Source organism: Pelobates fuscus, chromosome 1 (genome assembly GCF_036172605.1).
Source record: "Pelobates fuscus isolate aPelFus1 chromosome 1, aPelFus1.pri, whole genome shotgun sequence".
Taxonomy (NCBI): Eukaryota; Metazoa; Chordata; class Amphibia; order Anura; family Pelobatidae; genus Pelobates; species Pelobates fuscus.
The window spans coordinates 77,497,863-77,511,377 of NC_086317.1; the positions used below are offsets into that span (position 1 = coordinate 77,497,863).

At 38.5% G+C, this 13,515-nt stretch overlaps 1 protein-coding gene across 1 annotated transcript in view; it reads right to left on the reverse strand.

Moving 5' to 3' along the window:
* NLK (nemo like kinase) overlaps positions 1–13,515 on the reverse strand; it is a 189,265-nt gene that overhangs the window by 38,142 nt on the left and 137,608 nt on the right. The window contains exons 6-7 of the mRNA XM_063449870.1: positions 12,461–12,670; positions 5,743–5,844 (exon numbers count right to left, since the gene is read on the reverse strand). Coding sequence (XP_063305940.1) covers positions 5,743–5,844; positions 12,461–12,670 — 312 coding nt within the window. The remainder of the gene's footprint in view (positions 1–5,742; positions 5,845–12,460; positions 12,671–13,515) is intronic.

Genomic DNA, 13,515 nt, shown 5'->3' on the forward strand with positions numbered 1-13,515 from the left:
ACATAGCATGCACAGAAATCACTGATTGCACAATCATATAAAAAAGGTATTCGTTGTAGTTGGGAGGCTCTAAAACTTGCTGCATTTCAAAACTGGTGCACGCAAAATGTAGGAAAATAAATACAAGTGCACTGATAAATTGCCTGCCTTTTTTAAGGCAAAAAGCCTTTCAGGGAAGACTCCCACCTGGTGGATACAAAAGATCAAGGAACCCACAGAGAAAAGCTCAAGGTAAGTATAATTACCTTCAGTGACACCATAGGGTCACCGCTCAATAAGTGGGCATGTCACTTTCAGGGTCTTTGCAAAATATACCTTTGAAAGTGACAGTTTTTAAATATAGCAAGTTTTAGAACCTACCAGATAATAAACCGCGGCATTCTCAGTCCAAAATAATGTCGAAACAGTCCAAACTAAAAACCTTGCAAAGTCTGTCAAGACCTGGAAATATTTTTGCCAGGTCAATATTTTGGCTGAATAAACTCTACTTTTCCAACAGTGGCCTCAATGTAATATTTTTGTATTAATATAAAATTGGATAATAATTAGTATTTTTTTTTATATTTTGATTTTTTTTTTATGTGAGATATTTTTTAAGGATATGTTTAATTGAGTGCGATATAATATGAGGATATCTGGGTATTATGTGTACTGATCACACTGAGCAGAACTGTTGCCATTATGATCAATATTTTTCACATAGATTCCACCCACCGGGGAAACAAAGGTAATGGTTTTTATTTTGGTTTTCTTTTTAAAATCTTATTAACTCTTGCCATAATTAAAGGTTGGACTCATTCTTTCACCAGGCTACTTATGTTTGATCAAAAATTGATTTATTCGTTGAAGACCTCAGAGTGCATCGCTTATTGTGCTGTGCCATATATAATATATTATTATTATTGACATTTATAAAGCCCCAACATATTCCGTAGCGCTTTACAATATTATGAGAGGGGGATTTAACTATAAATAGGACAATTACAAAAAACTTACGGGAACAATAGGTTGAAGAGGACCCTGCTCAATCGAGCTTACATTCTATAGGAGGTGGGGTGTAAAACACATTAGGACAGGAGTTTGCAGTCAAATAAGGTGGGCTGCCCTTTAGGAGAGAGCAAGAGAGAGGTATGTGAGGTAGGGGTTAGTCTTGGAGGCCATAAGCTTTCCTAAAGAGACGGGTTTTAAGGCACTTCTTAGATGCAAGACTAGGGGAGAGTCTGATGGGGGTAGGCAGGCTATTCTATAGGAAGGGAGCCGCCCGCGAGAAGTCCTGCAAGCGTGAGTTGGCCGTACAGGTGCGGACAACGGACAAGAGGTGGTCACGGGCAGAGCGGAGAGACCGAGAAGGGACATACCTATGGATCTGTGAGGAGATAAAGGGGGGCTAGAGTTGTTCAGTGCTTTATAGGTGGGAATTAGTACCTTGAATTGACTCCTATAGCATACAGGAAGCCAATGTAAGGACTGGCAGAGGGGTGAGGTGTGAGAGAACCGACTAGAGAGGAAAATCAGTCTGGCAGCAGCTTTCATTACAGGCTGTAGAGGTGCAGTACGGCATATAAAGCATATCCAAAAATTGTTAAAATGAAGTTAAAGTAGACAAAATACCTAGAGATGCATTTTTTTTTTTCAAACAGGAAATTAAATTCTAGATCTATTTATACTTGCTGTGTCTTATTGAAAAATCTGTCGCAGCCATAATGTAAAATTGAAGGCTTACATCTTCAGTGGAAGCTTATTCCAACCCCACTTAGTGTGCCAATTTGAAACAAAACAGCCACTTTGAAAAACCAACAAAATCAGGGCTGGTGGCAGGCAGTGTAAGTGTCCATTTACAAACAGATGACTGCCTAGTGATTCCTAAGACCTCTTCCTTGTGCCTGTCTTGGAGTGAACATGATGTACTTTTGCTCCCTGTTTTCTAAACATTTTTGAAGCAGGATTTATCCCTATGCTAACAGAAGCCGCATTGATACCCACAAATTGTCTTAACCATTCTAATTATTTGTGAACATCTTTTTGTATTCAATTATGCGCGTTCTTTGCCTCTATACCCACATAGACACATGCAGACAACCTCAAGCTAGCTGTATAGGCCACACACAAACAGCACACCTAAGTAACTATCTATACACCATCTGAATAACCAAGTGTCTCTGCATTTTTACATTTACCAGTATGCACAATAAGATAAGTTATAGCACAGTTGTTCAAGCTGTGACAAATAAAAAGAGGAGAGGGTGGCTACAGGCTGGAAGTGAACACACATTTTTAAATGCAGAATACATATAACTAGAATTATATGCAAAAATAATGAGCAAGAATAATGTGCCAGAAAACTTTCTGTGCTTTCTGATTACATATATACGTGTTTTTGGAGAAAAAAAATGGAGGACTTATGGTGTTGTACCTGGGTATGTGATTACAAAATAAAAAAACAAAAGCATTATAGAATTAAGATGTGAGACTAAAGAGTGGGGCTAAGATGGAGAATATGGATAAGTAGATCAAGAGGAGGAGGAAGTGAAAGTAGACTAGCTAGCTTCACAGGCTCCGAGTAGGTTACCAGAGGTATAGAGGGGCTTGACCCCAAACAAAGTCAAAAGCAAAAAGAGAAAATGAGGACTGAAATAAAGAAAACAATCCCACTCAGTGGGTGTAATCCAATCTCGTTCTCAGTTATATACCTCCAATTGACCCCTGAGCTACCTCTACCGCTACCAGACATCTCTCTATACTTCGGTATATAGATACCCCCTTTCCCTCTCCCCTCCTACTATCGTTCCTCCCATCCACTACCTATCCAGGCATTTGCATCCTGGACATACCTGTTGCTCCACGAACTAAAATACGTTGACTATACTCTACTTACCCACCTTTCAGGTTCTATTACTTATTGGGAAACTAGTTGCTAATTTTTATTATACTGTAATAAAGGCTTAAAACAAAAAACCCCTTCCCTCTCCCCCCCCCCCCCCCCCCTTCTCTACATGTGACACTTACAATTGGAGGTATATAACTGAGAACGAGATTGGATTACACCCACTGAGTGGGATTTTTTCTTTATTTCAGTCCTCATTTTCTCTTTTTGAATATGGATAAGTATTTTACATTTGGTTTCTTTTGGCAAAAACTATACTAAATTGTGCAAGAAATAATACAGTTTATTATTTAGGCCAAAAGCTATAAAATGTTGTTAGAGATAAAGCATCAACACAGCACTGAATATAACCTTGATTTGTTAGGAGGCTTTACTGTCCCTTTGACTAACGTGATGGGAACAAGATGAGGGCCATTTATTAGAGAGAAAACATTTGTGTGTACCAAGGCCTCAAGCTATAAAGGCTTATGGAAGCCAGCCCCTGAATAAATTGGAAGGACAGACTCCTTAGGCAAGAATAATAAGGAGAAAGTTTTGAATTCAAAAACACACGTGTAGCAAGCTTTATATCTGGTATATCAACTGACTCATTCCACACAGTCTAGGACCAGTTCAGGCTGGAGATTTTGTTGCAAAGGTTTTTTTTTTCTCAACCAGTGCCAGTTAAAATGTTCCACTACATGCATAGTACTGCTATATAGCTATGGAAGTATATCCCACTATTCCAACTAAGAACAGGAGCACACTGGGGAAAGCACTTGCACATTTGTGGACATCTGCCATGAAATTATGACATGGTATCCATTCAAAGAGCATATCATTGTAAATATACACGGACAGCCAAAACGGCACTAAACACAGATTAAAGTTTAGTCTTGTATCGTACCTCCCTGCACTGGGAGGTATGGAATCGGGACAGGTAAGCAAACCTTCAGGAGGTGTTTTCAATGATGCAACTGGAGTCACAAGTGCAATTAGAGGGGCTAAACTAGAAAGTGAGCAAAACCAAACCCCAACATTTTTTAAAAGCACATGAATTCTAAAAACAAAAATCAAAAATGAAAGTGTATAGATATTTTTCAGGAATTCATTGGAAAGAACATTGTTATTTGCAATAATCAGCATTGTTTTATAAAAAGCACAGGTAATGTCAAACGAACGTGATTACAGTAAGTTGTAGTAGTATAGAACAGGGTGTATTGTCATGGCATTTGATATGGTCCACACAATAGGATAGTCTTCAAATTGAAATAAATTAATCTAGATGAAAATACTTGTTCTTGGGTAGACCATTGGCTTAAATATAGATAGAGTACCAGAGAGTTGTCATTAATGGTAAATTTTCAAGCTGGACAAAAGTGGCATGTGGTGGCCATGAGGGTTCTGTTTTGGGACTGCTTCTATTCAGCCTCTATAGAAATGATCTTGAAATAGGCATTGAAAGTCATGTTTCAGTAATTACAGATGACACAAACCTCTGCAAAGTAATACAATATAAGCAGGATATTACTTTGCTGCAGAGAGATTTAGATTGGTTGGGGGACTGGGCATTTAAATGGCATATGAGATTTAATGAAGATAAATGCAGAGCTATGCAATAAGGGTAAATAATGCACAAGCAACTGGTAGTGAATTAGGGATAACAACACACGAGAAGGATTTGGGTATTGTTATAGACAACAAACTAGGCAACAATGTGCAATGTCAAGCAGCAGTTGCTAAACCCAGTAAGGTATTGTGATAAAATAGGGGCATTATCCTAGGAATGAAAATATAACTTTGCCTATTTAGAAATCAATAGTAAGACCACACTTTGAATATGCTGTGCAGTTTTAGACACCTATTTTAAAGAAGGATGTTGTGAAGAATGCTTAACAAATCTGCTTAGTTAAGAAAAACGGCACATCAGAGGAGATATGACAGCATTACACAAATAAATTGAGGGCCAATACAAACCATGGTTTGGAAATCTATTCATAAACAAGACTATATACAGGAAATAAGCGTGTGGGTTTAAACAGGAAGAAAGGAAAATTAGTCTAAGGCAAAGGAAAGGGTTTTTACGATAAGAGCAATAAGGATGTGGAATACTATGCATGAAGATGTGGTTTTATTAGAATCTATATAGATGTTTAGACAGCATCTGGGTGAATACCTGCAAAAACGTAATATTCAGGGATATCATTTTTAATATGTGGGGTAACCGCCTTTGATCCAAGGAGAAATCTGACTGCCATTCTGAGGTCATGGAAGATTTTTTTCCTTGTTTGATTTTTTTTTTTTTTTTTTTACAGACCTTCAGAATTGTTTTTCTTTACCTTCTTTTGGATCAACAGCAAAAACAGACGTGAGAAAGGCTGAACCTGATGGACACATGTCTCTTTTCAGCCTATGTAACTATGATTGCTGGGTAAATTGATAAATCTTGATTTGAGTAGCTCCACACTTTGTAAATGATATGTTTTTTGTTTGTTTTTTACTGCGTTGGAATTTCTCTGAAATTCAAAATACAGTAAATGTGAGTATTTCATAAAGATCTTACAATCTTTTTTTGGTTGGGCTTGACAGAACCACTTAGGATGAGCAATCTATAAAGTCTATCTGGAAGCAGTCTTCAGTGTGGCTTTCCACAAAACACTGCTGTCTGATATGTAAATGTTATAAAGTCTGTCCGTAATGATACAAGTCAGCTAAAACTAGTTTGAGAACTGAGATAGGACTCTGGTCTTAGTGTTCTCGGTGTTTTGATTTTATTTATATTGAAGAATACTTAAATTGATGTGTATTATGCTTAAGAAGTCATAGAATTGACTCAAATACCCATAATAGTAATAATAATTAAAAAATAAAAATATTACCTGTTTATGAGGACCCCTGAGTATATGTGCCTTAGCGCCTTCACAAGCCGTCCTCATTGCTTCAAGTGACGGTGTTCCCAACAAGTCTGTGATTAAGTCCAACTGCAGGAACAAAAAAAACATTATTAAACTCACTCATCAATCATCAAATTAACTTAACTATGCTGTTACTGGAAATCATTGTTTCAAAAGAAACCTGGTGCTCCCTTAACAAAAGCGAAGGTTTTTTTCCCCCCAAGTAATTCTATTTTCCATTGATTTGAGTCCCGTACAAAAAATGTCGAACAGTTTACAGAAATATCATAAATGCTAGTAGAATGCAGGGACTGGAATATTTGGATATAAAAGTATACAAGTATAAGAGGAAAATAATCTAAATTAATACATATTCAGGACTGGAAGTGTTACTCAAACCACCATGACCAGGTCTGCTTTTAGAAGGGGTCAGGGTGTCAGGAATCTGTATGTGCAGAGCTTCAAGCAGAACTGCTGCATATACAGAGATATTTGCACTATATTGCCAGGGGCTAGTAGCACGTCTTTGTACATATGACTTCGGCAGCCAGGAACTCTGTTCCGGGCTGCCCTATACCAATTCTGTGCAACGATTACATTTGCCATTAGAACGCACTGCACACTTATGACAGAAGTAATGATCTTCTCCGTTACAGGCGGCGTGCCTGCAAGGGGAAGCCTCTGTGTCCCCGCTCTCGATCGCCTTCTCCCTCCTCTATTTCAATGTGCAGCACTGGCATTCAGCGTCTTCACTGTCTCCATGGAGACGTTGAAGTTCCTCATTGATTCAATGCATCTCTATGAGAAGATGATGATTGGCCACAAATGTGCCATGGCCTCCCAATGCTTTTGGGATTGGCTAAGATCTTTAAAATTAATGATCTCAGCCAAAGAGGCGGGACCAGGTGGAGTTAGTAGCAGCGTGGGAAAAAAATAAATAAGTAAAATCACTTTTTCAGAGCGATCTGCGAGGGGCCATGGAACCTAAACAAACGCACAGGTATCAGTGTCAGGAATACATGGTTATTTTCTTGACACTGTGGTGTTCCTTTAAGTGAATAATCAGTCTGCGTGGACTAAGAATACACAAGCTAGATACATTCATTGTACTAGAACAAGGTTGTCAATTGTACAGTTGTGGTACAGTTTAGGAAAAGTGTGACTCAGCAAAAAGAGAGCACAGTAGAATATAGTGTTCAAGAAGAACTGGGAAGATCAGGCATACCTTCACAATGAATGGGCAAACCAGAAAGATCATCTATATCTGTCCTTATGTCAAATTATATTAAATTATATTTGTACAGCTGATAATTCCATCCACGGACACCGACCAACCACATTTCATTATTCATAAGGGTTTACTGTGGCTTGATTTGTATTCTAGGAGAATGCCAATTCCAGAAACTATAAACTTAAAGATTTAGGATTGGTATAGTATGTCCATGCCAAGCAGGTGTGGAAACGAATCCACAGGAAATACTAAAGCAGTGATGCATAACGATGGGGACAGTTTTTCCCCGAAGCTAAAAGTAAGCCTTTTCTCGGGCTTAGCATCATGGGAAACTTAGTCCACAACCAATGGTTAACCATGAAGGTTCTAAAGAATTCAGGTCATCAACAAGCAAACTTCCCTACCTGTCTAGCAGAGCAAAGGGTATAATTCAACACATATCAGTAGGGGTTTTGTGCACCTGGTCCTCGAAGCTTGCCAAGGGATTGCTGTGAATGCTGCAGCTGAAGTACTAATCGGAACAAATTCTCCCCTGAGAGCAGTAATTGCTGGAAAACTGCTCAGTGTGACATGCTCAGAAAAATAATAATTCACCTGGGTATCATGTTCTTTTGAAGTAGTAAAAAAGAAAATTAATACCGCTTGTAATGGTGAATTGCCGCACTTTCCAGGAAATCCAGTGTAGCAGTTTCCTGCTTAGATAATCAAGAGTGTTTTCAAATTTACAGGCAGGTTCCTATCGCCAATGCCGGTAATTACAGTAGGTTTATTAAAATTATAAATAAGCTTTTCAACGACAGGGCTTGAAATGTCAATTAAAGAGGGTCACAAGAACATTCTGCTGCAGCAGCTTGTAGTCATAGAGGAAAGCATATCCGAGGATGAAAGGATTTTCTCTAACAATTGTGAAGCAGGTTTTAAAGCCGAACGTTCTTTAAATGCTATGATTTCAATTTGGAGGACGATGCAGTGACAATGATGTGCCTTAATCTTTACCTACACACTCATCACAATAATAAAAAAATAAAAATCAACTCCACTTTAAGCTGTTTCAGAGATTTTTTTTATTTGATTATTTATTTTAATTAACCATTAGTAAAGAACTAGAAATATTTTGCGCCTTAAAGGAACACTATAGTTGTGTTATGTTTGTATTCCTGACACTATAGTCCTGATGTGGCATTATAGGTTACAAGCACTGCTCCCATCCGTGTCAAAAAGGTGATTTTACTTAACGTTTCTGCAATGCCACAGGGGTCGCGCTGTCCTTCCCATAGAAAAGCATTGGAAGGCTTTTGCACATGCGCGGCAAAACGCTGTGCTGCGCCAATCAGCATCTCTTCATAGAGAATCAATGAATCTCTATGGGGGAACGTTCAGTGCCTTCATTCAGAGGGTGGAGACACTGAATGTCAGTGCTGCACACTGTGCAGGAAGTACCTCTAGTGGCCGTCTGAGCGACTGCTACTAGAGGTGTTCCTAGGCAGCAATGTAAACACTGCCTTAGCATTTACATTGAAAATTCTGCAGGGACATGATACAGAACCACTACATTAAGCTGTAGTAGTTCTGTAGACTAGTGTCCCTTTAAGGATATTTGATTTTTTTTTTAAAAATCTTTATTAGGGGGGTGCAAAATAACAAACAAAAAAAACATCTGGTGTATAAAAAAATTATCCGTCATACAATAAGATCCAGTCCTATTTTCAATAAGACATGTTAAAAAACAAAACAAATCAAGATGCACAGATGTACCAAAAAAAGAATATAGAAATAGATAGGTAGACAGTGCAAGAATTTATCAAGTGGGGGATTTGTACTATCCATGCACACCTAAGGATGATTCAGATTATAATCAATTTTGTACATTTAGGGGACTTGTAGTAGCAAAATAACAATACAATAGATCTTCGCATTAAATCATTATGCTAATACCTCAAGTCATTCAGAAAGTATGAGGAAGAATGTTCCATGAATGTGCACACTAATAATATTAATGTGTACAGTTATGATCTATCTTGTTGGTTGTGCAGTGTTATAATACTCAAACATGCCTTTCCCTTATAATGTACAGTTTATTATGCACGGTGTTAAAGCTACTGGATAGAACAATTCACATTGGCGTTTTCCAATCCCTTTCTCTTCTGCAGCTTTATAAATGGTTTGTCCAGTTTCCTGTGTAGTTACATCACTATACATTTAATGGTTTTAAGGAATTGTAAAGGTGAGCTGTGCTTATGTTCCAGTCCCCTTGTGCATATACAATGCTCCCCGTGTACACGGATTCCTTTGAGGCCCCACCTTGTCTGTTTAAAGTATATACAGTGGGACCTCAGTTTACGAATTTAATGCGTTCTCCGGGACGTTTCTTATTGCGAAACATTTGTAAACCGAAACGCGGTTTCCCATAGGAATGCAGTGAAAACCAATTAAACCGTTCTAGAGGTCAGAAAAAAGTCAAAATGAGCTGGCATAGAAACCAACCCACAATGCAGAACACACAGTAAAAGGCATGCAAACGACGAAGCTCAGCTCCCTACCTTTCCACAGCTTGAGAAATGCACCAAAAAGTCCCAAAACAACTGCAAACAATTTCCAGAATGGCTCCAAAACTTGATGCAAAAGCCGCTCCAACACCTCCACACTCGACGCCACGTGCTACCCACAGACTCCAGCCTGCACGGGGGCGGCGCTATAAACCTCCCAGGCGCAATGCATCCTGGGAAAACTTGCTTTGTATTGCTAAAAAAATTTGTAAACTGAGGCATTATTTTTAATGGATTTTCATTTGTAAACCGAAAATTATGTTAACCGAGGCATTTGTAAACCGAGGTCCCACTGTATTTAGCAGATTTGCATGATGTAACCATCCCATTTCTTTACCCAGAGAAAATCAGAGATCCCTTCAATCAAAAAATGCTTTAGTGCCCTTATAACTTCAGAGCTGTATCTATCAACATCTGTAAAAACAACATTACGGCTAGGCAATCCCTAATCAAGGATGCACATGTAATTACTGAAAATACATGAATTCTTACTTTCGCAAATATGCAAGCACCTACAGAAATGATACCCATTATTATACCCCTCAGCTTCACCACATTGCACACACAAAGGGTAACCAAAATGGTTGTTATTTTTTTGCAAAAATTAGACAGAAACTAAAGACTTTATTTGTAAAGAATGTGTCCATGTTTAGCCCATACATGCTTTATATTACTAGCTGTGGCCAAAGTATGACTCACTGCCTGCACTGCCTTGGGTGCTTGGCATTAGCCTGTGTTTCCTGGCATATATTGCCCTATGGACGATTCTCCTTTTTCCAAGTCTGAAAATGGTCAGGCTGCATTCCCAGAGAATGCCTCTGAATACCCTGCAATTAAGATCTTATTGAAAAGGGCTTGGGTGTCATAGGAGAGTCACAAAATAACAGCAGTAGTAGAATTTTTTCACTGCTTTGGGAATTTTCACGCATTGTAACAGAAATCAGGTAATTAGTCTTGCTACATTTCGTAAATGATCTAATTTAGAATGTAAATGTTAACGTCTGTGTACATAAAGCACAAAAAAGGAATCAGGGCACCGTCAAAAAATCTCATATGTGCAAAACTAATCTCCTACGGGTTAACAACTTAATTTCATCTTTACATCTGGCAGCATAACAAATAATTACTTTGATTAAAAGGTTAAGATGAATATCCAAGACAAGAAAGACTTCTGCATCAGAAAAGATTTTAGCTGTCAAGAAACTATTTCTACTTAGCAAATCTCTCTAAGTCAGACAACAGTCAATGCTCAATTTCATGTGCAAACACTTTTATAGTCAGAGAGAGCATAGTTGAATCCCTATACCAAGGAGTTCATTAGCCAGTACCTTTCTCCATTTTTAGAATGTTTCTAAGAAGCCTAATAAGTGACAGATCAAAAGTACTCAGCAATTGTACAAATGCAATCTGGAATCTTTGATCTAATTTCAAAGTCTCCTATTCTATACCTCCAAACAAATGCATGAGAAATCACAGCCGGAACAAATGCTTAAGTACTTTGATATTTTAGGTGAAGGAAAGTGTGCAATTGGTCCAACACTAACGAGCAGGTTATGCAAAATGTAATTAATCTTTTAACAGTCAATGTTTGACATACAATTTTGTTGATAAGATGTGCTGTATATAGTGTAACAGAATCTGATCCACATCAGCCAACATTAACATACACACGCACAAGTTATACAAATTTATACATATATATATATATATATATATATATATATATATATATATATATATATATATATATATATATATATATATATATATAAATAAAATTATACTCACACATACATACATGCAATGCTTTAGCGTGTTACTTCCCCTAATCTAGGAGAACAGGAACATGGATATCTGAGATCAGGAACCCTACACCATACAGAGCCAATTATTATTTGTGCGTAATTTCCTTTGATTACAGGAAATATTTTACTGATGAGGTCATCACTGCAGTATGGTTCTGAATTTAAAAAACAAAAACACAAGGCTCTAGTGCAGACGGCACTCATGGGAATGGAGTTCCCTTGCTTTATTTGTAAAGCGAACAGTTCCCATACTTACTGTGAAGGGAGAACACTCATACTTTAACATCCAGTGAACATTCAGTTCTAATTAGTCCTATAAATAAGTGCTCATTTTAGCACAAAACGTGTTAGGAGATATGTGACGTGCTCTGTATACATATCTTTTTATCTTTTGGGGTGTTTAAATTTCGCAGTTCTAATTCCCTAGAGCAGGGTTTCCCAAAGTGTGAGTCGTGACCCACTGGTGGATCGCCGGGTGATTCCCAGTGAGTCGCGCTGACCCACACCTCCAGGGCCGCCGGGGACCTAGGAGTCGGTGAGACTGATTTGGTCAGGCCCTCGGTCATTGACACCAAGAGGGAGCCTGGCGGCTTGCAATGTATGCCGCCGGCCCCCTCCAATCAGTCTGCCCAGAAAGACCCCAGCAACTCCGGTCTGCAGCTCCGCCGAGTGCAGAGCTACAGACCATGTGATAGAGATCTCGCGATCACCCAGGGTGTTACCATGGCAACACTCAGAGCTCACGAGATTTCTATCACGTGGTCTGCAGCTCTGCACCCAGTGGAGCTGCAGACCAGAGGTGTAACCCACCTGACCACCAGGGAGAGACACTGGACCAAAGGTAGGACACATTCCCCCTCTCCCCCCACACTGTAACCCCATTTTCCCCTGCCCCTCTCCCCACACTGTAACCCTTTCTCTCCCTGCCCCCTCCCCACACTGTAAGCCCTTCTGTAAGAAGAGATGTTGATGGACTCATTTATAGTATTTGTACAACCAGTTGAAATACAGTGAGAAGATAGTCCCTCATGCTCTGAGAATATTACAGCTCTATTAAAAACAGTACTAGCATTGGAAAGTTGTAGGATTACCACTTCTGTGATTACAACCATCACCATTACCTGTTGTATTGGACTTTGTGCCTGAAACAATATTCTTCTTCCAAGCAGCTCTGCAAAGATGCATCCTACAGACCAGATGTCAATGGCATTGCTGTAGTGACGGCTCCCCATTAGTATTTCTGGTGCCCGATAATACTGAGTGACAACTTCCTGAGTCATATGACGAGATTCATCAGGTTCTTCAACCCTTGCCAATCCAAAATCACAAATCTGAAAACAAAATAAATAAAAGCCAAATTAAACAAAAATGTATTAGTCACAAAAATATTGCTATTTTATAATTTTGCTGCCAACAGAGGTCATATGTGTTTTCCATAACACTTTTGTTGTAGATATCACAAAACGTTGCTTACAGTTCTAATTATTTCAGTGCTTATTTAACCAGATACTGTGGAAGAATACAAAGCCTTCACAAATATGCAAAAAACAGTCCATGGCACCAAATGTAGAGAAAAGCTCTCCCCAGGTCTTCTTAGCAAGGCCTTGCTTAAAGGGACACACCACTACCGAAATACAAAATAAATAAAAATCACTGTATAGTAGATATAGCCCAATGGACACAAACATGCATTTAATTATTTATCATTGGGGTTATACTTAAAACAGTGTGCAAAACATGCATTTCTCTTGTCTGGTGCCTTTGGCAACCTTTTGAGTTTAGCTTCACTGAGCTAAACAAGGAAGTTGGTTGGCAGCCAGGGGGTATAACCAGGTAAATGCACAAAAGTGTACATTTCTGTTAAAATCTGCACTTTCTGCAAAATGGGGGGTGGGGAGGACACACTCTTCACACAAAGCTTTTCAGCAAGATAAAGTGTTTTATGGGTCTGGAGTGTCTCTTTAAGCGTAGACCATTGTTAAGTTTTGCCAATTTTACTATTGCACAGGAGGAAAAGTAGTCCCTACATTTTTCTTATGTTTTGTATGTGAACTAGAGTTCGCTTGAAAGAAAAAAAAAAAAAAAAAAGATTTAAACACAGGGAGCAAGAAGATGAGATAAAATTTATTTTTTGTGACAGAACGGTTTTAATTATAGAGGGTCATCTACGTGTTTA